Source organism: Wolffia australiana, chromosome 12 (assembly GCF_029677425.1).
Source record: "Wolffia australiana isolate 7733 chromosome 12, ASM2967742v1".
NCBI lineage: Eukaryota > Viridiplantae > Streptophyta > Magnoliopsida > Alismatales > Araceae > Wolffia > Wolffia australiana.
This window is the reverse complement of record NC_135846.1, coordinates 13,022,937-13,050,016: the sequence shown is the minus strand read 5'-3', so window position 1 is coordinate 13,050,016 and position 27,080 is coordinate 13,022,937. Positions and strand designations below refer to the sequence as shown.

Here is a 27,080-nt window from a genome sequence, read left to right as displayed (position 1 = left end):
TAAATAATGCTTTTATATCTCTGGATAACCACTTTTTATTTGTACTTGAATTATTCACCATTTAAGAATAAAATGAGAAAATTATGATTTTTTTAACTAACATCTACTTTGATTTATTAATTTTTGAACTTACCCCACTTGACTCTTGAGTCAATTGAAATTCTGATATCTTATTGGAGTTTTATTTGAAATAAAGGATCTTTGGTAAGCAAAATGGCAAATTTGGGATCAAAATAAGAGGAAATGAGAAACCCAAGCCATCAGCTTGATGATAAGAAGAGGCCTGATACATAAGAAGCCATTCTAGAATCCCATTCAAACCTCCTTTATATCTAGGTCAACTAAAGTCAAATTTAAGACTTCTAGAACTAACCCTCACTTCAAATTAAAAAAAGGCCTATCTTCAAATATGAGGCGGGAATGTGGACCCAGGATAGAAATCAACTAGTCTTACCCCTCAAAACCCCTATAATTAAATGTAATGGCTAGGAAAATAAAGGAGCATATAGTTAATATCTTCTCTCATCTCTTTGTAATTCATGTTAGATTTCTGCTCCAAAACTTGTTGGTGGAGGCCTACTGCACCCAATTTCTGTGACCCTTTCTTGTTCTAAAGCAGTATGTCTGAGAGTTCAAGGTTCGCAAAGATTCTTGGAGAAAAAGTATCTCTTAGCCTTTGGGGTAAGTGAAAATACATTTTGTATGATCTAGAGTGTTAGATTTGAATTTTCTCACCTGTTTCTCTTAATATTTATGTCGATATCCTAGACTTCAAGCTTCTCAATTCATTAAAACTTTAAAAGTTCCTCCTGTAGGAAATATTGAAGTGTTTTTCTCCCACTATCAACCAACCAACGGCATGCTATTGCCTGCAAATTCTACACTGGTCAGCACAACCATCCACAAAATTCATTTCAGGAAGCATGTACGAAGGTTTTGTCTACTTTCAAAATTTATTTCCTTCCCTAAAAAATTCAACAAATTGTTGAAATTCTTTATAAATTAGTAGAAATTACCCAAAAATCAATTATTGAAAATAATTTTGACTAGTTCTCCTTCATTTCATTAATTTTTATGTTACAAAAATGGTTGAAAATTGAGAGTAAATATAAAATCAGAAAAAATGATTATTTAAAAATGTATTTGAATCAAATCTTATTCTCTGATTGCCTGCTCTATGTCGATTTGAACTGTACTTATCCTATACCAAGGATGGAAAATTGTATAAATTAGATCATTAATAGGTCTTACTTAACCTAAATTATTTTTTATCAATGGATAACAGGGAACACCAAAAGACCCATTCTCTAGTTTCTTCATTACTATGACCAATGATTTAACTACATTATGTTCCCTGAGTTAATCTCATCCTATACCAAGGGAGGATAATCTCATCTCGACCACTCTGTTGTTAGTGTGTACATTGTACTGTACTATATCCAAGCCAAGACTTATGTTAATCTCACCATTAGAGATTCATGAGCCCTAGTCCAAACATAGTTGTCCTTCCATATTATGTCTTTGGCGTCTCAGGTCAACAGATCACTTATACCAACATGACACCAAAATGACCTGATTGATGTCTTAGTGACACACAAGACTTCGTATGTATCAATAACGTGAACTTTCTCTAAAGAGTGCACATTGTCTTTCCTTAGTGCCTTCACACTAACAGCTACAAGATCAGTCCTACTATTCTAAGTAAGATCAGATAGTGATATTCTCTCTAGATAATTTAATATCCATATTGACTATCCATCAGTTAGGAATATCTGCAAATACAAGTTTAAATACCAGAAATTATTGTATTATGATCTTATCAAAATTCATTGTGTCATTGCATCTACTTGTAGAATTCATTATAAACAATACAAGGGAATAATAATGAAAAAATATTTTTTCTATGAACTCAAAAAAAGCATAGTGTGTGATTTTTTTGACAGCCACATAAAATCATCAGCGTCACAAAAGGAATTTTTGGATAAAATTGACAACCAGGATCGCTCAAAAACAAATCATGATTTTTGAAAATTCAAATTCAAAATTCAAATCAAAACTCAAAATTTTGAGCTGAAATTTCAATGACATATTGTTATTTTTTCTATATTTTCTATTTACACCCTCTAATCTATAAGATGATCACCAAATGCTGTGAAAATCATATTTGAAATGTTGTAAATTTATAGCAGTGTGAAATACAGTAACTTGAGAGATGCATCAAATGTTCATTTTTGGTGTCTTAGGTGATAGGGGAGAAGCATCTAAAAATTGTCATGGTCCTATGAGAATTTAAGGATTTTAGGTTACTCTCTTTTTCCTACAGTATTTCATATTCAGCATCAGTGTTTGAGTCCCATATATATCATCATTTAATCAAAACAATTCCTTCCCTTTTCATCACTTTATACACCAGTCAAACTACTTTGTTTCATCATCTCACCATCATATGATTTACATAAATATTTACGTCCATTTATATTTACAGCTGTACCCATCTCTCTATCAACCTTCTCATCCCTTCATCTATTCACTCCATACTATTTCTATCTCTTTATCATTCTCACTACCACATCATTATCTCCTATACTTTATCTTACATATTAATATTCTTAACGTCTATAAATATGATCACCCTCTTAAGATTACATATTAAATATCATTTTCTCCTATACAAGTTCCCTTGGCTCTATCTCATATGTTAGAAGTAGCCAATCTCATTTCCATAATCACCCTTTTAAGATTATTAAATTCCTATTCACCATTCACGATGTGGATGGTTTCTACCCATCATTAGCCAGCCATAATTTAATTGACTTTATAAATTATTTTGAGTATACTCAAAAATCAAAGACATTAATTACTTGTACATTAATTTCCCCCTTTGTCTTATCATTTGGTTTTCTCTTTGTTTTCATCTCAACCTTTTTATTTCCCTGTAATATTTTTTTTCTCTGAACAAAACATTATCTCAATAAAAGTAAATTACGGTGCTAATTTTAGTGTCATTGTAAGTTAGTTTTTCTAAATTTAATAAAATTTGTAATTAATGGATCTTGCACAAATGCAGATAATTGGAGTGAGATCACCTCCACAGATACTGACTTTCAGAGATGTACTAATAGTTGAGCTAGGGTTAGGAAAATAAGATCATGATAATAGTAATAAAATAAATTAGTTATATAGTTTAGCAAAAGCAGGGATGAGGTACTATGGATAGGAAAGTGATAAGGAAGAGACACTAGTAAGTAGAGAATGCATTTTCCTTACATTATTGTAATGAATCAATATATTAAATTTGGAAGTGGAAGAATTATTTCTAGATTTTAAGCACAAGGTAATATGGATAAGATAGTGGGATTAATATTGTTACTATTCTTACTAAAAGATGGTTTTAGTGTTATTATTCATTTTAATGGATATAGTAAAAAGGGATATTAATATCTAGGTAGGTAGTGAATAAGGAGCTTTATTGAAACTCCCTTTAAGATCAAGAAGATAGCAGGGAAGGGCAAGAATTGGAATAGATGAGCCATACTATTATTTCATTATTCATAGATAAATTAGGTGTAAACAGATATAAAAAAATGATAATTAGGTGTTTAAGATTAATGAAAAAGAGTGTAAAAATATTTAATATAGTTGTAGCGGGATTCATTAAAACAGACAGAGATGGAGAGAGAAATCTAATATAGTAGGAAGAATATGAGTAATTAATTTTTAGAATTTATATTATTATATTTTCAGGGATACCTTACAAATAATACAATACGGCTTATATAGGTATGTATATTAAATTATTCATTATTTTTTTAATAATGTAAAATCGAGAGAAGAGTATGATAAATCATGGAAAATTTTGTTGATGGACAGCATGTGTTCGATAGAATGCCTGAAAGATGTTGCACTATGAAACACTCTTGAATTAACCTCGTCAATTAATTTTTAAAAATTCAAGGAAATAAGTTGACTATTAGCTAAATAAACCCACATTTTAGTCATAAATCAACCTAGATTCCTTGATTCAAAAGAGTAGGGATCCACCACCGATCATTGACCCCTAACTTTTGTATGCATCCATGCTCATTTTCCTTTATGCTTGTGCAGATCAAGGGCATTCTAGAATTTCTTCAGCACCCACTTCAGTTAGCCAATCTATATTGAAGGTGTCACAAAGTTTGTTTCGCCACTCGACGTCTGGATTGGAAGATATTTGAATTGGGGATCGTAGTTCCTTTTAGGGCCAAGTGAGGACCTTACATGGCTGTAGATGGTGTGGATGGGCCATGGGGATCCTCCCATCTCATCTGTCTTGAGGAGGATGACAGGTAAGGGCGCATATGAGCATATATGCCTTTTTCATTGGATTGTCCTTTAAAAAGATGTCATCCTGGCCATGACCCCATTTAATCTTTGGGGAACCCCTACCACGTCAGATGTCCTTGCTAGTGGGCCTTCTCAACTACATTATCTATTGATTCATCTACTTGTCGCAACTAGTATCCACATCAACAGGCATGACCAGTTAGAAACTTGAAAAAAGGAAGAGAAAAAAAGATGAATAATGTTGTGTTCTTTAAATCTCACCATCTGATATTTCTTAAGAATATCGAAGGGCTAATATTATATTGTTACATTTAAAGAAACATGTTATGATGCGGGCTTCAACTAGAGTCAGCTCGTTCTTTAGATGGCAGTCCATTCAGCCATGATCCCTCTTGTCATTTGACCACCTAGACCAATAGTGGACTAAAAGAAATGCATTAAGCCAAATCCCATATGAAAATAATTTAGAAGTCGTAAGCTATATAAGTTCTATGCAAATTTTTTTGAGCGAAAGAAATAAACACTTTACTCTTGGGTGCGTCCATGGGCCACTTTATGTGATCTGGGTTTTGATGGTGTTGGCCTCCTTATTTTGTGTCTATATGGGGCCTTGAGAGGCCATTGTATGAATACTTCCTTGGATCCACAATTGTTGATTCACTGGTGCTCACTGATTGCAGGTGGGCTTGAGAGCTCTGCCCTCGTCTACCTACGTCTGGTGTGGGTGCGATTGTACCTAGCAGCTAGGTTGGCTGTGGGCACAATCTCAACTTTTTTCATATTTTCTTCTTTCCTATCTTTCTTTTTTTCTCATTAAAGTTGATTTTTTCCCTGAAAACATAAAAGAACATACAAAAAAGAAGAACTAAACTTATTAAAATTAATATGTTTTAAGCATATTTTCAATGAGCATTAATGAGCCTATAAATTATGTAATATATATATATATATGAAAGTGTTTGCTTTATCCAAATGCATGAAAGGAGAACTCATATCAAAATCAATATAATATGAGAAAATTGATTCCAATATAACTTCAAACTATGTAGGATTTCATTCCTCGTTGTGGGTTCATGACTCAACCATTTGCATTTTCAAATTCTAGATCCATGACCTCATTTATTTGTGTTTCTTTCATCATTTCCCCTATTTATCAATTTAGTGTTATACACATAATTACAAAACATCCTATACATCAATATGTTATCTTTATAGAAAAAGGTTTCATTTTCATCCTGAAATGCTAACTCCATAATCCGTAGGTGAAATAGTCACAAGCACACCTATCCACCCACCAGTATGTGCATTGTGGGCCTGGGATTGAAGGGGAAGACCCTTTGCAGTCTTAAAATTCTTTTGTCTCAGTCAGGAATATGCAGGTTCCCCCCAGAACCAGCTAAATTGGGCTAGAGGATCATAGGTACACAAAGTTTATCTAAAAAGTAAAAAGATATATTTTATCAATATGAAATTCAATAAATTTTAATAAATATATTCAAAATATTATTACTCATTTTTTAATGATCCATCTAAAATAACTCTGTGAAAATCCATAAAATATATAAAATCCTATAAGTAAAAAAAAACAGATATTTCTGCTAAAATCGTTTCTGTTAATTTGGAATATAAAAATTTTGAAAGTTAAATATATGCCTCATTGTGGATCTATCACCTTTTTCTTTTATACTTATTAAACTGTAACGAAATGGAAATTTATGATGAATATTGTTGGTAAGTCAACCTTGACACTTGGACTGAAAATACCCCCAATCGGGACTTATCATGCAACAAATAATTTTAAATATAGGCCTATTGGCCCAGTATAAAATAAAGTGTATATATAATCCAACACAATTATTATTCAGTAATGATAACTGATAACTCACTATCGTTGTTATGATCATTCATATCTAAATGATTATTACAAACTAGGCTGTTATCAGACACCTGTGTAATATGGTTACACTCTAGTGTGTCGGATAACATCAACAGGTAACAAAAGGATTAGATATGGTTATCACGTTTGTGGCATCCTCACCGTTTCCTTCATCAATTTTGGCCTCCTTACCTGCCTATAGTAAACCATTCATTTTGTTATTTGAATTTTATTTGGAGCATTTCTTTGTACTCTCTATTTGTTAAATAAATCAACATTTTCTAAATGAAATATTTTCCAAGAGTTAATCATTGTAAAAATGTTTATTATCTAACAAGAAATTAGGATAATTGGAAAGACAATCAGTTGTAATTTGAGGCTAACGCTTTATACAGTGCAACATTAAAGGCCTCATAGTCAACTTGTGGACAAATCTTTGATAATTGGCCGCACTGGCTTTTCCCTCTTAACTCAATAGTCCTTCCATAACTTCTTTCATAGATAATCATGCACATAAATGCTCAAATCTAGATATATAAACTAGATGACGACCAATAACTGATGAAATAATGTGCCAGTTCTTCAGTCATTTTCTATGCTTTGTTCTTGATTATGAATCAAAATAAGAACTCTCAACTATCCAAAATCCTCCTAGTGCATGAATATGTCATGCAAACATTGTTTTTTTGCAAAAATTGTGAAGGAATCTTACGAGTCAGGAGGGGAATGGCAGATGGGATAAAAAATCAAGGAGTCTCGAATTTAGAAGCATCAAATATCTTTTTGGGCCAAGTAGGTTGGGATGAGCATCCTCTGTGTCTTCTCATTCTTCCCAAGGAAATTTTAATAATCTAGCATTAAAGATGGACAGAAGGCTAAAATACGAGATTGTCCTCAAAATTTTGTCTTCATCAAATGGTTGGATCTTGAGGTATCACCATCTCAAGTTTTGTTAATTTGAGTTGTTAGATCCTCCTTCTTGCCTTCTCTTCTTTTTATGGCGTACAAACTAATACAGTAGCCGAGGCTATGGCGATACGTGGTGGTCTCCTCCTCTGTGAGGAACGGAACCTTCATAATATCGTCGTGGAATCGGACTCACAGATATTAGTTGATATGTTTCGTACAGGCACATGCTCCTAGTGGTGACTACGTCGAGCGTGGAACGACATCATGCGGTGCCGCTCGCGTATCGCGTGCTTTCGTCATCAGCTGAGAGAGGGAAACCAGACAACTGATGCCCTCGCCAACCATGCGGTACACGCTCACACCCACTCCACTCTTTTCTATTCTTGGCAGGAGCTTCCGCCCATGGCCCGAGGATGTCATCGGCTCGATCGTCTTGGCTTGCCCTCCCTCCGCACACGCTGCCTCCTCGCGACGCCCGACCCACGGGATTGGAGGATCGCCTGGAGCGCTGGCGTACGAGGCGTGGACCGCGCCCGCCTCGACTAGAGCGTCACTCCGTCCACTCCGAGCACACCTGACGACGACGAAGAACCACCCCGACTAGAGCGCCACCAAGAGCTACAATGACCTCGTGGAATCGCTCCGAGAAACGGCAGCGAACACACTTCCTCGGCGTCGCGGTATCACTCATGTATCTTTTCTGTTCCCTACCTATGGGCGTGGACGAATGGGGTCCGAGTGTAATTGGGATATATATACTCGATCCACGCCCACAAACATTGAAAAACACTACACTTTATAAATAAAAACCCCCTGGGTGGCATCCAGGGCACGGCTGGATCGGACTACGGGCACAACCCTAGGGTTGGACGTACCCGAGACCGTGATTTTTGCCAAAATAAAAAATAAAAAAAGATCCTTCTACCTGATGAAGCTTTCATAATGTAAAAACCAGAAAATATTATTTTTAATTATCAGAGGCGTTTATCAATTTATCAAGATTTTCCCATGTGTTTACAATATTGTCCGACTATTATGTCACTAAGAAACTAATGTTAATGGTAATAAATGCATCTTTACGCACATTAATTAAGTTTAAAGTATAGCAAAGAAGAATCGATCATTTAATAATTATTAAAAAAATCATGTACCTTTATAGAGTTGATGTCAGTGCCAAACGGGCACCTTTTTGGGCCGCTAAGATTGTGGCACGTCAGCACGGGCATTAATATTAAATTAATTTTTTCAGCTTTGAATTTCACAATTTGAACGCAACACATACCAAATTTATTGTCAAAAAATATAAATAGATTTTTTATTCGCCCATGTCACGAAGTCATAATTGCATTTAATTGAAAAGAGAAAATCATAAAATGTGCTGCGTAGAATTCCAAAAAGGCAAACCCATTTTGAGATAATTATGGCATCGTGAATCGAGATGCCTTAGATATTTCTTTTCTATGGTTGGCCAAGCAAATCATTGGCCCTATATTGGTGAATATGTGTGGTGATACATGAAGAGTGACATTCAAAAACCGAAATATATGTTTTACGTTTGTGAACATAAAACGTTTTGGAAGTTAAATTTATGCGTCACTGTGGATCCATCTCTTTTTTTTCTTTTCATTTGTTTAAGAGAAACGAAATGGCAATTTATTATGAAGATTGTTGGCTAAGTCGAACTTGGCACTTTGACTGAAAAACCCCAATCGGGACTTATCGTGCAACAAATAATTTTAAACTTAGGCCTGTTGGCCCAGAATAAAATAGATTGCATGGATAATCCAACACGATTATTATACTGAGAAATGATAACTGATAACTATCCTATTTATGATCATTCATACCCAAAAGATAACTAGAAAACTAGGCCGCTATCGGATACCCGTATGACATAGTTACACTCTAGCGTATCGGATAACGTCAACAGTTAGCAGTCCAGCATTTTTTACCTCCTTACCTACATAAAGTTAACCATTCATTTTGTTATTTGAATTTTTATAGTACTATCTATCAACAATCTTCTAATTGAACTATTTTCTAAGAGTTAATGATTGCAAACATGTTGATTATTTAGCAGGAAATTAGGATAATTGGAAAGCTAATTGTAAAGGAGACAAAGGGAAATCAAGAATTAGGAAACTGTTGAAACAGGAAACGGCAATGAAAGGGTCAGTTGTTATAACTGAATCCAAACAATCTACTATAAAAACCTTATAATGCTCTTGTTTCAATGAGGCTTTTCTTTCTATTGTGTCTCCCAGGGCTGCGGCTCCGCCCGTCGCCCTGTCCATCCTCTAATCCCAATCTACCTTCTGTTCGGTGATTCAGCCTGAATGGCTCGATGATGAAGATCGTGAGATGCCCCTTCTCTCTTCTTCTTCTCTTTTCTTCTCTACTTCTATCTTCGTGGTTACGGGGCATCTCACGTTTCTTAACACTAATCACTACTAACTAGAGACGAAAGCTTCGTACAATGGGACATTAAAGCCCTCAAAGTCCAGTTGTGGACAAATCCTTGATAATTGGCCTCGCTGCTTTTTTCCCCCTAACTCTCTCTTCCTTAACTTCTTTCGTAGATGATCATGCACATGAATAATCAAATCTGGATGTATAAACTAAACGGCAACCAATAACTGATGAAATAATGCGCCAGATCTTCTGTCATTTCTCACATGGGTCGGCTGGTTGCCCCTGAAACATCTCCTTCCTGATAGTCCGATGTATACCTAACTGTGTCTGCAAGCATACCACCTTCTTCCCGGATCAGAGACCAGTCCATAGAGAATTCAGCAGGTTCCATTTTCACTGTCGATAAGGGCACAGGAACTTCCCCCAGGGTCAGCCATGCCAATTCCCAGCGAATAAAGCATTGTAACAGCCCCACCAGTTCCGCTGTTGATAACGCAGGCACCCTTTACGAAACGCCGATAAGAGATTGCATTTAATCCTACTTGCTAGTTTCTTCCTCAAACGCGGAGAATTGAAGTCCTCATTCATTGACTTGCCAGGCCTATGGGGTCCTCTAGAATTGGTTGGCTCTCAGGTCGACATGCCATTTCCGTCGTTCACACCAGCGCACATGGCAGTCGGTCTCGCTTAAGCCGCATATATCACTATAGAAGGATAAGATCGACGATAGCGTAAACGAAAGGTCATCCATGGTGTTCTGGCCCGCCAGCATACCCATTTACTGTGCTTCTCTGAAAGACACCCCCCAACATCTACTTCAATGTCGAGATGGCCCCGAAAGTCAACATGTTGGAATAGCGACTAAAATTTAATGGGTGTAAGAAAAGCCAATCTCTCTCGCTTATCACACTGGTGTAAGATGCTTGCTTTACTCGCCTTCTTGAAGATAAGGTTGACTCAGTGGTCGTCCGCTGGCTTTTTCTGCTCAACTCGATAGAAATGACGAGGAACTAACTGGATGACATGAACATCACGACAATCTGAATTACCCCATATTTGATATGAACAAGGAAGGGGTTTGTATTGGACCCTTGACTACGAGTCAAGGGTCCAATGAGTATTCCGATTATAAAATCCCATGCCCAGTTCCTCTTTAGGTACTCAATCCCCTTAATAAACCCACTTCTCTTATTTATGCTTCTTCAGTCTCGCCCTCTGTGGCGGTGTAGGTTGAATTTCTGGAGGAGTCCCAGATCCACCAGTCTATAAATTCATAGACTGACCACGCGTTTGACGATTGAAGTAGCACTGCAAAGGTAAGTAAGAATTAGCAACGCGAAGCAACGATCTCAAGTGAATTCCTCAGCGACTGATTTTCACACTGCATCGCGTGAATAGCCATGGCGAGAGAGCAGCTTCAGGTCTTGAACGCGCTCGACGTCGCCAAGACGCAGTTGTATCATTTTACAGCGATCGTCATCGCGGGGATGGGCTTCTTCACCGACGCGTACGATCTCTTCTGCATCTCCCTCGTCACCAAGCTACTAGGCAGAGTTTACTACTTTAAGAACGATCCAGAACGGCCCGGATCGCTGCCCCCCAACGTTGCGGCAGCGGTTAACGGCGTCGCCTTCTGCGGCACCCTCAGCGGTCAACTCTTCTTCGGCTGGCTCGGAGACAAGATGGGGAGAAAGAGAGTCTACGGAATGACTCTTATGCTCATGGTGCTCTGTTCCGTCGCCTCGGGGCTTTCCTTTGGACACAGCGCCACGGGCACGATGGCCACGCTCTGCTTCTTCCGTTTCTGGCTGGGCTTTGGAATCGGAGGCGATTACCCGTTGTCGGCCACGATCATGTCCGAGTACGCAAACAAGAAGACGCGAGGAGCCTTTATTGCCGCTGTATTCGCCATGCAGGGCTTCGGCATCCTCGCCGGAGGGATTGTGGCCCTTGTCGTTGCCGCAGGCTTCAACAACAGCACGCAGACGCCCCCCTATATGGTTGACAAAATTGCGTCCACCCCTCCGGAGGCCGACTGTGTGTGGAGGATAATTCTCATGCTTGGAGCGCTTCCGGCTGCGGTGACCTACTACTGGCGGATGAAAATGCCCGAGACGGCGCGGTACACGGCTCTGGTCGCTCAGAACGCGAAGCTCGCGGCAGCGGACATGGCTAAGGTTCTGAAGGTGGATATTGAGGAGGAGAAGGAGAAGGTGGAGGAGATGGTCACCGATCCGAGGAATCAGTTTGGGTTGTTTAGCGCCGAGTTCGCTCGCCGACACGGGCTACATCTCGTCGGTACTACGACAACGTGGTTTCTGCTTGATATCGCCTTCTACAGCCAGAACTTGTTCCAGAAGGATATTTTCAGCGCCGTTGGGTGGATTCCCAAGGCTAACACCATGAGCGCTATCGAAGAAGTTTACAAGATCGCGAGGGCCCAGACGATTATCGCCTTGTGCGGGACCGTGCCGGGCTACTGGTTCACCGTCGCCTTGATCGACGTCATGGGCCGCTTCAAAATACAGCTAATGGGGTTCTTCTTCATGACTGTGTTTATGCTGGGGCTCGCTGTCCCGTACAACCACTGGGCTGGGGATAATCACACCGGGTTCGTTGTGATGTATGGGCTGACCTTCTTCTTCGCCAACTTCGGGCCGAATAGCACAACCTTCATCGTCCCCGCCGAGATCTTCCCAGCGCGGCTGCGGTCAACCTGCCACGGTATCTCCGCCGCGTCCGGCAAGGCTGGCGCTATTATCGGCGCCTTCGGGTTTCTCTACGCGGCGCAGAACAAGGATAAGACGAAGACGGATAGGGGCTACCCTCCGGGTATTGGCGTCAGGAACGCCCTCTTCGTCCTCGCAGTCTGCAACTTTCTGGGTCTCCTCTTCACCTTCCTTGTGCCGGAGTCAAACGGGAAGTCCTTAGAAGAGTTATCGGGGGAGAACGAAGTAGACGGTGAAAAAGGAGTAGAGAGAACTACTTCAACAGACGGATCAGAGATGTCTCCATACACTGCGAGAACTACTCCTGTGTAGAAGTAGAGAGAATACAGCGTTTCTCGTGTATTTACCGGCAACGAGAAGCCCTGAGGACAAACCTCACTGCCTACGCAGTTAAGTCCCATGTGATTTTCTGCCGGATCGTATCTTGATTGTCATGTAAGGATTGAAAAAACGGCACTTCCCTTTGTAGGAAAAGTGATGCCGGACGGCGGCTAGGGCGTCGTCCGGTCAGTGCCGAGTCCATTGCTCGGTCTTACGTGTCGTACGTGCAAGCCCCGACTCAATGAAAATGCCCAACTCCGTGATCTGAAGGGGGTCGCTGGTGACGTCGACGGGCCGAAGGGAATCAATCCGTAGGGCTCACAAGGGAATCAATCCGTAACGGACGGGTTCATCTGCACCAGTAGAGACGCTCAACTGATTGTAATATACTGCAAAAGGTAATATAACAAGCGATGGCTCGTTGGTGCAGAGTCTTGGTCCATTAGGGCAGGGGGTGGGGGTCGCGGTGGAGCGGAGCCAGAGAGCGTAGAAGAAGAGGGAGAGAGGGAGAGGGAGATGAAAGAGAGAACAAAGCACGGGCAGGGCGGGCTTGAGCGTCGGCCGAATCCGGCGAGGCGACTTTGAGGTGAGTCAACACGCCAGAATCTAGGGGGCGGACGCGAGCCACCCGCTGGAGGGGCCTCAATCGGTGGGAGGTACGTGTTCAGGACAAGTACGTCGAAGAACACGACAGGGCTTGCAACGGAGTGTGCAGCAGCGAGGGCTCGACGGCTCGCCCGGGACGTGTGATTCTGTCAGGCGCTAATGTCCGCTATGAACCGGTAGAAGGCCGATAGTGCCGAGGTCGCTCACACAGCGGCAACGGCCGAAGGTGCCGAAGGATGTTGTGCGGTCAATGGCAGGCCAGCAACCAGCGTGCGATGTCGTCGCTGACCGTGGCCAACGGTTAGTCCGTCCTACAGAGGGAAACGGGCGATCGTGGCAGATCCCGACGGGATCGTCCCACTGGGGAAAACAGGGCCGACGTCGACGCTGGGATTCTGAGTGCCGGCGAGGGAACCCAACACCCGTAGAGGTCCCCCCGTAGGCGCAGAATGCCGGCAATTCCCTACTGCGGCGAATTCCACCGTGGGAAACTGATCGGTCGACGATACCCATCGAGATTGGGCTGAACGATAGAATAGCTCCAGCTCCGCTAGAGATGGTGGAATCCCGCCGGAGGGGTGGGGCATGCACGGTCGCCTACCCTTCGGAGTCTTGGGGGGGTGGGGGGTGTCGATGAGCCTGGGGTGGGTGACGGAGGGCGCAATCACGACAATTGCAGACCCAGAATTGCGTGAATGGTTGCCCCAGTTCGAGAGGGGAAGTTCGTTCTCCCCTTCCCGTTCACTCTCTTCTTCCTATCCCTTCTCCCTCTCTTCTCATTTCTTCCTTTCCCAAGATGTGAGACCAAGATAGAACACAACTCTCGATTCTTCTTTCTTCCTGGTCTCCCTTTCTCCTAAGGCGCTCCTCTTCCTTTATAAGGGGAGGTTAATGGGCCTAGGAGGTCAACAGGGGGGGGGAAGGGAAGGATAGTCCAATAAGGGGGCCCTTATATAATGGCCCCCCATTACAAAAATAAGGGAAAATAAAACATAAAAAGGAAGGGGGAAAAGGGAGGGGGTCCAAATGGCTAAGGACCCCTCCCAACATAATGACAAACACAAAACACGGACAAAACGACAGACGCGTCGCGATGCGATCAAGGCGACTCGACGAGTCCGAAAACACAAAGCACAACTAACGAAGAAGACGAGAAATCAAAACATGATAAAACAAGCATAATTCCCGATGATGGCAGTCGACGACGATGGCGGTGGCACGGATGACGCCTTCGACGGGTCAGGATGGCGTGCGCCATCAAAAAGGCCTTTAGACGCATCATTCAAAATATTCAGGAATAACCTAGCATTTTGATATCAATCTGCACAGTAACTTCATTTAGACACATCATTCAGAATATTCAGGAATAATGTAGCATTTTGATATCAATCTACACAAAGTAACTTTTTGTATCTTCCGGCTATAGTTCCCCATTTATCATCCTCTCTGGACATTAAAAGCATGTCGCGAAGTACATTCGAAACAACAAATAGGAATTTTATGAGCATTTTAACAAACCTATTCTAATACCCTTTGTATGTTTGTCAGAATGTTCTATTCTCCGACACCCAGAAGGTCTTTGCGGAAAATTTATCAGATGCCCTGGTTGAACATTAAAATAGCTAATATTTTTGGGACAGTAAAAAAAAATTGAATTCCATATCTATCATATCACGTCATGTCACACATGCCAAACACGATGGTTGAAAAACACATGATGGGAGATAAAAGTTGATTAACCAGACTTTGGGGCTAAAACAGTCAGTGTTACGGTTCTGATTTAAACAACGGTATTTACAATAATTTTCCTTTTTATATGAAGTGACTAAGAGTTGGTCTACAGAGAATGGGTATAACATCAATCCATAGGCAAAATACATTTTTAATATTTGACAATTTCATTTTACATTTCTGGGAATTTTGGAATTATTTAAAGATTTAAATTTAAATATACGGGAACAAAGAAGTTTCGAAAGTCCAATAAAGTAGGACTTAGGATAAGTTGGTCTTGTTTATCCTCATCCTTGAGTATTTGGCTGCCTACTTTAATCCAAGTCATGGCTTGGACTCTTTCTCTTCTCCAATTTGTATCTATCAATTAAAATGAGGTCCTGGAATTTAGATAAACTCAATAGATTTGAGTATTATTACTTCTAATTCAAAGCAATCAGTAGGGGTTAGTCAAGTATATTCTGAAATTCAGTAAAAGGTGGCTTGGAAAAAAATCATGAGTTCAATTGTTATTTCCCTAAATGATGACAGATATGTATAATGAAATATAGATAATTACATTAAGCCTCGAAACACATAATGAATAGTAATAGTGTGATTTATCTAAAGTCAATGGTGTACAATGTGGATGACGAAGTGAGGGATAAAAAATGGATGATGTGATGACTAATTTAGGATGAAGAATTTAATAAACTATTTTTTGAAAAAAGAAAAAACCTGCTTTTTCATTCTCTATGTCTCGTTCTTTCTATTTATCTCTTCCTTCCCTTGCACACACAAATTCTCTCTGTGTTATCCCATTCACTCTATTCCCCTGTTTTGCCTCTCTCTTTCTCCGTCTATTTATTGCTTCCTTTTATTGACAGATGTTATATTGCAGTCAAACCAATACCACAACCATGCTATGTTTAAGTTCATTTAAATAATTTTTTTTCCATTACTACTCTAGATTGATACTTAAAATGAGGTCCACACAAATATATTTCATGAATATATATTCCTGTTAAATGGATACTCGAGATGGACATTAATGTATCCCTAATAAATGGCAGTTCTTGATCCTACTTATATGATATGTATGGCTGGTGTTATGCCGATCAATGTGGAAATACTAAGGACATATAGTGCGTGCTACTTGGAAAAATAATTCAATTAATTGATTTGTATGAATTCTATGGTGATTATATCGATTTGATTGATTTTCATGTCAAGGTTGTACAAGTAGTCCATTGGTTTGACACACCAAAGATATCTTATACATGTTAGCCTATTTGGACTAAGATGTGAGGGTCTTTGATCATGGGATTCAAACATGTATTAGATGATGGATATTATGTGACCATCTAGCGAAAGCACGCCACCATGTTTTTTAAGTTTATTGAATAAAATATTATGTTCATTATTATTTCAGGTTGTTGTTTATAATGAAGTCCATGAATACATGCAATGAAGTACTGAATTATTATGATATCATAATACAGAGATCATTAGTCTTTAAACATGTATTTTAAATAATCCTATTTGATGGATAGTTGAGATGGTCATTAAATTATCCGGGTAGAATAGCACTATCTGATCTTACTTATACAAGAAGTATAACTAATCCTATGGCTATTAGTGTGGCAAAAACAAGGACAGATAGTGGGTGCTCTTTGGAGAAAGAGTTCACTGAATTGATCTGCATAATCCCTAAATGATATTATACCTAAACATCAATCAGGTTATTCATGTCATGGATATATAAGTAATACATTGACCTGGGACACCAAGGACATCTTGTGAATGGATGACTACATTTTGACTATGACTTACGAGCCTCTAATCATTGGATTCAAACAAGTCATAGCTTGTAAGTGATTGAGTGGTCAAAAAGGGATCATCCGCCCTTGGTATAAGAGGAGATTGACTCAAGGAAGACGATGCAGTGAATCCTTTTCCAGGGTAGTGAGGATATTGGACAAGGCATTCTTCAATAATTCCTGTTATGCATCAATTCTAATTGAATGATGGATTAGGGTTTGACGATCAAACATACCCTAATTCCATCAAAAATCTTGCACAGATGATGGAATATACGTGAACGATAACCAATGATGGTAAAGGTTCCATGAGAGAGTTCAAACACTAAGTATCTAGAGTACGAGGTGTGTATATTTTGCTTTATATGGTGTTTGAGAAAAATTTAGGTGAAATACAAATAGGGAAGGGCGCTCATTTCAAGCACCCAAGCCAACCAGAATTGAGAGCCCCATTTCTCCACTCTGCTCTTTTCTCTACTGAACCAAGGAGAGTGTGTTCATGGTGAGAATATCTTCAAGTTTTTCAAGAAGATTTGAAGAAGAAGAAGTGGAGATCCATGGCCAACGTGATCGCGTGGATAATTCTAGAGTCCAGGCACGAGAACGGCTTCAGAATGATCTCACAGTGGCAAAGTCAAGGGTGGAACAAGTTCCCCATAGTGTACATATGATGTATTGATTCAATAGCTCGATTGAGAATCAACTCATGCTTCTGCGTCATGGAAACCATGTTTTCTATGGTTGAAAAAAGGCATAGAAACCACCATTGTCTTAGATATATCAAAAAGTATATAAAAAAGTATGTATACTTGGTGAAGACATTCTTTTACGACCTTGACATGAAATCACCTACCCTCAGAATAAGATGAGATTGGTTCACAAAGTAAAAATCATTAACTATGTGGTGAATGTAGTTTGGATATTGGGGAAGCCATTCTTGAATGATCTTTTAAATGCACTAGCACCAAGTAAATGATGGATTACAGATTGATGATTAGCGACAGAAGAAAATTGTGGGGTCATTTTATTACTTGTGAATGAACTCAAAATTATAAACTCTATAATGATGATGACTATAAGTTGAATACATAAAGAGTTGGGGTTGAATTTTAAAATGGTCGACACAATCAAAATACATTGAATTGCATAAAAACAAGTAACATAATTACATTAATTGATTTGAAAACAACTAAAAAGAAGATATCATAATCAAATGAGAAATCAGTTAAAAATTAGTGACGAAGTCCACCCATGTGAAATCAAATGAGAAATCCATTATGTGTTGACCAATTCAACTCATTACTTTTTTTGATGGAAAAAATATTTATTTTTATACTTTGGAAATAGGATGAAATGGATTGTGCAAACTTTTTAATCTTTAGATTTATTAATAAGAACAAATTAATACACAATTCAAACTCTTGGGTGTGACTGATCCATTGACTTTTTGTGAATTGACGTTGAAAATCATAGTATAAATTTACAGTCAGTTTTTTAAAAAACTAAAAAGAGTGGTGATAATTATCATAATAATTTGGGAGTTTGAAGAAAGCATAAAATTAATATTAAATTTCAAGGTTAATGCTTTGAAAATGATCCAATTTATGATATGAATTCAAAGTCAAGCAATTGATGTCAGAATATGATGAATTACAAAAATCCTGAGAGGCAATCAATCCAAAGGCATAAAAATCATGCAATTTGATGGTTTTAGTACCAATATATGGCTCTTAAAATAAAACTTTCAGAATATCGTGATTCGCATTATGATGCAGTTGTCAAATGACTGTCTAGGGGGCTCACATGTTGATAACATGATACATGCATGGGTATTTACATACATTTTAGATGATTTTGGTATTAGTGTTGAATTTATCATGTTATTATTTTAATTAACTAAATATTTATGCATTTTCTATAAATTCCAATTTTTGCACATTATGGTTATTTTTGACTGACCTCCTTGACTTCTTTGAAGTCAATAAGTTTTAGTCCTGACGAGTAATTTATAGTTTCACAGGTACAGAAATTTACAGAATGAGAAAATAAAATTCTTAAAGAATTGGAGAATTTTTGAGAGTTTAGTGATTCTCAAAAGGGGCTTGAAAGGAGAAAAGGGTGTTGTGGGCCTTCAAAAGAGGAAAAATAGGGAGGTGGGCCACGACCTGGCCTGCCCATTGGGCTCTCCAATGCATTACACAGAAATATGATGAAGATTACAAAGGGAAACTATTAACCCATGAAGAAAAAGAGGTAGAATGGTAAGAAAATAGAATAGAAAATGCCCAAAGGGGTATTTTAGTATTTCTTCCAATGTATAAATACTGTTTTTCTCCCTCATTTCCCCTCATCCTGGACGTGCTCTAGAAAGCGGCTTGCCAGCAGGACAAGGCATTTTCAGAATCCAAGTTGTTCAACCTTCTTGATGTAAGTTTGTTGAAGTTTTCATCAATTTCTTCTATTTTTTTGCATTGAAAAACACCTGATCCTGGTACCATATAAGGATACAGACTTGAGAGGAAGCATTGAGGGCTCACCAGACTTGCATTGAGGTTTTATGAACCTAGATTTCCATTTTCCCATCATTATCTATCCATTTCCCATTTAAATCCATCACTTTCTCACTCTAAAGACTCATTTTCCCTACTTTCTCAATAATCATTTCTTTCTCTCTCTAAACCTTCATCCATATCCCTAATTTTTTTTCTCAAAATTTCTTAAAAACTCTTCTCTATTTTCACCTTCAAATTTCATCTCAACTCCTTCTACATCCTTTCTTCATTTTCTCTTTCTATCTCCTCATTTGAACATTTTCTTCAAAAAATATTTTAAATCAGTTCTTTTGTCTCTTTAAAATCTATCCCTATCTCTCTATGGATTCTCCATAATGTCCCATTTCAAATCCCAAAAAAATGCGTTAAAAAATCAGTTTTCACTTTAAACAAACTCGATTTTCTCCCATTGCCGCCGTTGTCGTGCGGTGGTATGCGTTGCATGGCAGCTGATAACATGCAAATATGAGGAAAATAAGTGCTAAATTCATCGCATTTTTAGGTTTTAAATGCTTTAAAACATTAATTTTAATGCATGTTATCATGATTTATGTTAAAAGAAGAATTTCCTTAAATTTCAAGTTAAATAATACTTTAAATAAATAACTAGGTCAATTTATACATTTTGAATGTGTTTAAAATGAAATTTAAAAGAAATTAAATGTGTAATTGACCTGTTTCTATAAATAAAAAGGAAAGAAACAAATGAATTGGATTTTAGAAATTTAAAAAACATTTTTTGCATCAATAAACATTTTTTACAGTTTATTCCAGTGGTTTTTGAATGATAAACGTTTTATTTTATTTAATAAACCAGTTTTAGTGCCTAATATTTTGTAAGCGGCGCAAGGCGTGCAAACATCGTGCACCACATCCAGGGCCGCGCAGTCCTATTAGAAGACGTACCCGCATCTTCGGTGTGTGACACGCACGTACGTAATTCCGTGTGTGTCGCGCACGGAGTTGAGCCATCCAAAACGGAAACAAACCAGTGGCATCGCGTTGTACGCCCTGTGTACAACGCACTTCGGAGAATGTGTTCTTCCGATTCGGCGGCGATAAAACGAAAAAAAATGAAAACTGGAGGTCGTTCTTGATTTGGAAGCTCGAGGGGAGTAGGCCTGGCTGTCTGGAAGACTCAAGAATAGCTTGGTGTGATTTTAAGCTTAAATTTGAAGAGAAACTCGACGATCCAGCGCCGCAAGTATTTTCAGAAGTCAAGCATTATATCGTTGAAATTCGGCCGTTCGTGCGCGGATTTTTCTCAAGTTGGATCTTAGATCACACCGGGTACTCCTTAGCTCAACCCAAAGTTGTTTTGCACTAGATTTTTACGTTTAATTCTAGCAATCTCCGCGTTCATTCATGTTCGTCGTTTTTTTAATTTCCCCTTTGAATTCTCTTAATTCCAAAAGTCAGCATGTTTTCTCATCGATTGAGCTTCAATGGAGTTAGTTACATAGCTCTGAATTAAATTTGAACTTTAATTCAACTAAATTTTGAGTTCAATTACCTTAGTTGGCAAACCGTGTTCACGATTTGTCAATCTACGGTAGTTTTAAATTTAAAAAAAACAGGAACAACAAACAAGACTGAGTTCAGTCTGTTGGATTAGGACTCGTCCTGTCAAGAAATGCAGCTCTACAAAGGAGTTACGCTAAATGTTTTCATCACTGTATGAGCATAATTCAGCAGAGTTTACAAATCGTATTCACAGTTTGTGAGCCAGGGGGGCATCTTGCAATTTCAACATCAAACTGGGTAGAGCTGAAAAATTCTATAAATAAATTGATAGGTCAACATATCCGTGAGAATAGTGATCAGATTCTGCGAATAGTTTCACTACATCGATTGGATATTTTTTAACTGCTTGGACTAAATCGTATCAATTCAACTATCAAATTCAATTGGAATTTACTAAACATATCACTTTCACCAAGTCTAATTAGTTAGCTATTCTAATTAGTTAGCAATTCTGAAATTACTTAGTAATTCTTACCCAAAACTTGTTAACTATTCATACATCCCAAGCTTGATAATAGAAGAAGTTAGAACTTAATTTTGTTAGTTGACATGTTTTGTGGTAAAAAAAAAAAGGTATAAGGTTGAATATATCTTAGAAGCATAATCTTCATTTGGGTAAAGAGGATAGCAGCTTCACCAAAGTTAAAATTTAAACCCTACTTGCTCAAAAGTGAATATTCCCTACTGCCTCTTCAGGATTGGACCCCTTACACATTAAGGGATATATATAAATTTTAGTGATTAAGTTTGAAAAACCCATAGATAACAACATATAAACACATATTTTCAAGCTTATCAGCAGCATAAAGGGCGGCGGCAGTGCCCTCTGCCTGCTGGTCGTGTGCACGCACATGGACGTGACTGCTGGGCAGAGGACGGCCTCTTTTGGACTTAGCCGAATTTTCGGCTAAGTGCGGAAGGGCTCCAAACTTTCCCGAACCACCCCGATCTGGTTCGAACATGATCGAAGCACCTTAAATTAATTTAAATATGTTTTTAGTCTGTTAAAAATATTTTAAAAATTATAAAATTTTGTTAAGTGAATATAACTAATTTATAGTAACTCTAGCATTTAAAAATTTCTAAAAAAATCTCTAACTCTTGTCGTCGTTAGTTCTAGTGGTTTTTGGTGCAACTTAAATGCTGGAAAATTCTATAAATATTTATTTTTGATTTCTGGTGTTAATGAAAATTATAAAAAATAGTGTAAAATATTTTTAATGTTTTTTTATTGGATTTCTACTTCAATTTAAATCATAGGAAATTAGAGAAATTAACTAAAAATTCAGAAAAAAAATCCCAAAAAGTTTATTTATTATTTCTAAACTCATTTCCTTCATTTCAAGCTTAAGAAAAATCCCAAATTTTAATTTCTGTCCTCTCAATGGATGGACCCCGTACTAGCCCTATGTCAATTATAGAGTATTTAAGTGGAAATTTTTCATAAATATTGTTGGTTAAGTTGGAATTAAAACAATGACATGAACCCCTAAATTTGGACTTATCACATGTCAACATAGCTGAATAGATTATATATACATTGAAACAGCAACTAAACCTTACCTAGTGTACTAAAACATGAAAGTTTTTTTATTCAGGTAGCAGTTGAGAAAACCATCAGTGAAGTTATCGAAACAATGAACGGAAGTTGGAAGAAAGCAATGATGATTTCATATTGAGCTTCATAATTTTGAAATATGAATGAAAATTGGTTTCATTCCAAATCAAACAAACAATGATTACATATTTTTAACTTTATGAAGCAAATAAAGTTCAGAGCTCTTAAAGCATCTTATTCTTTCTTTTTCCAGTATTTTGGCATTCTTGTGACAGTTCTCCTTGTTATTTTGATGTATTTATAATATTTTCACCAATACAAGTATTGCCTAGTAAAAAATGTAAACATTATATTTTGGAATTCATATTTGATGAAGGATTTCTTAGCTATCTTTGACGTGAGGAGAGAAAAAAACCTTAAATATGCTTTTGAGTTGTCCTTTCTCGAAATGAAAACATAAAGCCTAGAAGATAAAATATGTTCTTCAATATATAATTTCATCCGATTATCAGAAAATATCTCATAGCTATCATCTGTAATATATTCCATATTCAATGCTTCCTCCCACAATAATGAAAATGACAATGTTAAAGTAAAATTATTTTTAGAGAACCATTATGAAAAATGAAAGTTAAAATAAAATAAATATTAATGCTAATCCGTAAAGACAATTTTATTCAGAATTTTTTTAACAAGAAACCTTTCAATAATATTTATTTTTGATATTCAAAGATGGCCCTCATAATTTTTTATGAATGAGTTTGTTCCCTTGAATAAAACACATAAACTTTAGAAAATATTGACGAATTCCCATTAAGTTATTATCTTCAAAATTAACAAACACCGTTATAATATGGATAAAAGTTCACCAAATTTCGTTTTCAGAAATCAGTTGCTTAAGGTTTCTTTAGGCACTTCCTCACATAAAGCTTATAGACAAATGTCTTGCTTAGAGTATTTATAAATGATTTGTCTCTTCCCTCTCGTAATCATACTATTGGTTAGAAATCATGCTTACTACTTTCTGATCTTTGCATGATTCTTTCTTATCATAATAAAAAATCTCAAACCATTTCATATAAAAATGAATATCTCAGAGTTATTGCATACTTCTGATACAATCTACAATAAATCCTGAAACAAACTCAGGACTTTAAACTCCAATCACATCTTTCACAAATGATTAATGATAAGGATATGTTCAATTTCATATCAAAACCATTGCATAAATGTAAGTAATTCATATTGGATACACTATGGATGGCTCATTAAAAACTAATGCATATCTAAAGAAGAACAATAGAGAGTCTTGGAGTCATGTCACTCATCTTTGTGTGGGGGACTCCTCCAAGATTACATCAGATAAGGTGTTACAATGTGGATTTTATTGGCTGCATCTTCATCGAGATGCATATGACTTTTGTAACAGATGCAGTCGATGCCAACTGGTAGTGAATTTGGGACAAAAAGATGAAATGCCTTTGCCACCTATTATTGAAGTTGAGTTATTTGACTTGTCCCTAGTCTTTTGGATATGAGTATATTGTGGTTGTTATTTATTATGTCTCTAGGTGGGGGACGTGATACTAACTAGGACAAGTGATCATAAAGTGGTTAATCAAAATTTTCAAAGAACACATATTTTCTAGGTTTGGCTGCCCACGAGCTATTATCAGTGATGATGGCACTCATTTCAATAACAAATTTTTCAAAGATTTGTTAAAATGATATGGTGTCCACCATCGGCTTACCCCTCTCTATCACCCTCAAGCCGATGGCCAAGTAGAAGTGTCCAATAGAGAGATAAAAAATATTGAGAAAGATAATTTACCCTAATGGAAATGGCTGGTCGAGCAAGTTGTCCGATGCATTCTGGGGATATCGGACAGCATATAAAACACCCTTAGGAATGTTTCCATACAGATTAGTATTTGGAAAAGCTTGCCATCTTCCCTTAGAAATAGAGCATAGGGCTATATTGGCTATCAAGAAACTTAATCTCTCTCTAGATGATGTAGGTGAACACCATCTTTTATAGCTACATGAATTGGAGGAGTTGCGGAATGAAGCATATCAGAACTCCAGAATCTACAAGGCAAAAATGAAGGCGTTCCACAATCAGAATATTCAGAGGAAACTTTTTGTCCCTTACCAAAAAGTCTGGATTTACAATTCTTGACTAAAACTTTTTTCCAAGAAAACTCTGATCACGATGGGACGGACCTTTCATTGTGTACCAAGTTTTTGATTATGGGTCCGTTCTCATTCGGGACCCAAAGTTAAGGACAAAATTCAAGGTCAACGGGCAGTGACTGAAGCCTTTCTTCAAACATGAGCCCCCACCACTTAACAAGGATATCCCATTGGAAGCTGCATCATCATCATTTTATTCGATTTCTAAGCTTACTTATTTATCTCTGCTATTTTTCTTAGGAGTTTTGTACTCTTTGTCTTCTTACTTTTTTTTTGTTTTTTTTTCTGTTACAGCTATTGACCCAGTTGAAGCATTTATGATAAATGATGCAGCCACGATGTCTCCAGGATCTTTATAATTATCCGCTCATTGGCGAGCCACAACTTCCATCTCCACTGTTTACCATCCTCTCCCTTAACTTTTCTTTTGGTCATTTGTTAAATTATGCATTGAGGACCATGCCTTTTCTAGTTGGGGGGGGGGGGGGCTAGCTCACGATATATGGCAAATTGGGATTTATGCACTTAATTTTGGGGAATATTACATGAATTGAACCTGCTCATGACCATAATCAACCCTCATCAAATTTTTCATCCGTTGGTTTAAGAACATGTGTAGAAAAGTTAAGCTCCTAGAGCAGATCAAGAGCATGTTTCAGGTGGAACAATGTGTGATTTTGCGCAATGTGGGTTCAATTTCAAACTGGGGAGAGTGTCTAGTGGGTGATTAGATGGTGGAAGTCAAAAGGATAGAAGCTCTATGCTCCAAAGGTAGAATGATGAGTGAATTAAGGTCCCCCACTCCATCAGCTCAAATTAACTGATCCCACTTTTGTATCTTATCCCATCACTAGCCTACTCTTATTTCAAGATAGGACTAAGTCATTTTCCAAATCCTATGCACATAATATGTTGTTTTCACTAACCATATTGTGTCCACACACTTCACATCTCACCCATCATCAACTTACTTCCACTACTGAGGATATATCTATCCCCAGGTACGTCTATCTTCCTTTCCACAATATCGCTCCGATATCGCCTCTTCACCTCTTTTTCTGTCCATGCTTCAATCTGCATTATCTCAATCGTATTCTTCTGTCCTTTTTCTAAGTTTTATTTCTCTTCACCAATATGATTGCATTCTCCACTTTCATTTATTGCTTGTTAAAGAGGAGATTGTTATGTCATTCATCGCTAGTTGTGATGAGAAGATTAGAAACCATTTATCGGATGGAAGGTGTTTTATTTCATGCCCCTTTTCTATTAAAAAAACAGAAGAAGAAAAATGAAAAAAATGAAAAGAAAAAAGGGGGGTTTTGACGTGTATGAATTTCTTATGTTAATATTTCCTTCATGGTCATATGGGTCTACATGTATGTATTATCATGTTGGTCACATATTTTCTACCTCCCCCACTTCTTCTAAAATCTTGGGAGTAGGTTATCCTAGGTAGCACCGTCTCTCTTTGACAATAAAGTCATCGAATTGTTAACACTTAACCCATCCCATTCATGAGACTTCCATATTTCCAATCACAATCCTGACAATTCTGCCATATATTATTGTTGTCATTTTCCATTGCATGTGCTTGAAGGGAGGAGGAAGTTGGCTTCTTCTATTCTTGGATAGGAGGAAAGTTAATGGAGAGACAAGTTCTAAGTGGCTGCCACCCTGGGAGAGAGTGATGTTGCTTGCGAGAGATGTGAGAGACCAGTATCAAATGATTGCAAACAGATTACCCTTGGAGTATGGCGTCATACCTAGCGACAAGTGCACTCCCTTTTCATCTACATAGGCATTCAAACCAAGGAGAGGGGGAATCCCAAATTCCTGAAAAGGTCAACACTCGAATTGTCATTCAGTGCTTCATCTCAACTTGTGATCGATATGTATACCACTTCCAACACTTTCCTTCTTTGACCCATAGGATGAAAATGATGATTTGGCAAAATACCTAGATGTTGCTAAGGGACTAGGAAACTCTTAGTAGGGGGTATATGTTAACACCCTAAATTTGGTATTTAATTCAACTAATTATCACAATTTTATCCATTTAAACAATTTCAAGTAGGGATGTTATCATATATTTACATGTGAACTACTTTTGCAAGTGAATTCCAATTTTTCCCAAATTTTCTGTTAGTTTATGAATTTTATGGAATTTATTTAAGCTTGGAATAACTTTATTTACATGGAAATGTCAGTAATAAAAAATAATTAAAATTTTTAGATTTTTCTAGAATTTTTTGATTTTTTTGGAAATTTATTCGAAGAATAAATGAATTTTAAAAATAAAAGGATATAAATATAAAGAAAATAGTAGTTTAAATCAATTTCTGAAGACATAGGGACTTTTCTAAAAAAATTTTTGCAAATATGCCCTTAAAACATTTAGATGTCGCGCATTGCAGGCTTAAAGATCCAATTAAAAATAGTTGGGGGTTTTATCAAAATAATCTGGATATTTCTATATTTTTTAGGAAAGATAGAGGAGAGAGAAAGCGGAGGTGCATATGCATAAATATTTTTGGGCGGCGTCCAGTG

At 37.5% G+C, this 27,080-nt stretch overlaps 1 protein-coding gene across 1 annotated transcript; it reads left to right on the top strand.

The window, feature by feature from the left end:
* Positions 1 to 10,672: 10,672 nt before the first annotated feature.
* On the top strand, positions 10,673 to 13,001 carry LOC144710314 (putative inorganic phosphate transporter 1-3). The gene is made up of 2 exons (XM_078584051.1): positions 10,673 to 10,836; positions 10,919 to 13,001. Exon 2 carries the CDS (start codon positions 10,921 to 10,923, stop codon positions 12,559 to 12,561), a length of 1,641 nt encoding a protein of 546 aa, XP_078440177.1. The 5' UTR covers positions 10,673 to 10,836; positions 10,919 to 10,920; the 3' UTR covers positions 12,562 to 13,001.
* Positions 13,002 to 27,080: the final 14,079 nt, after the last annotated feature.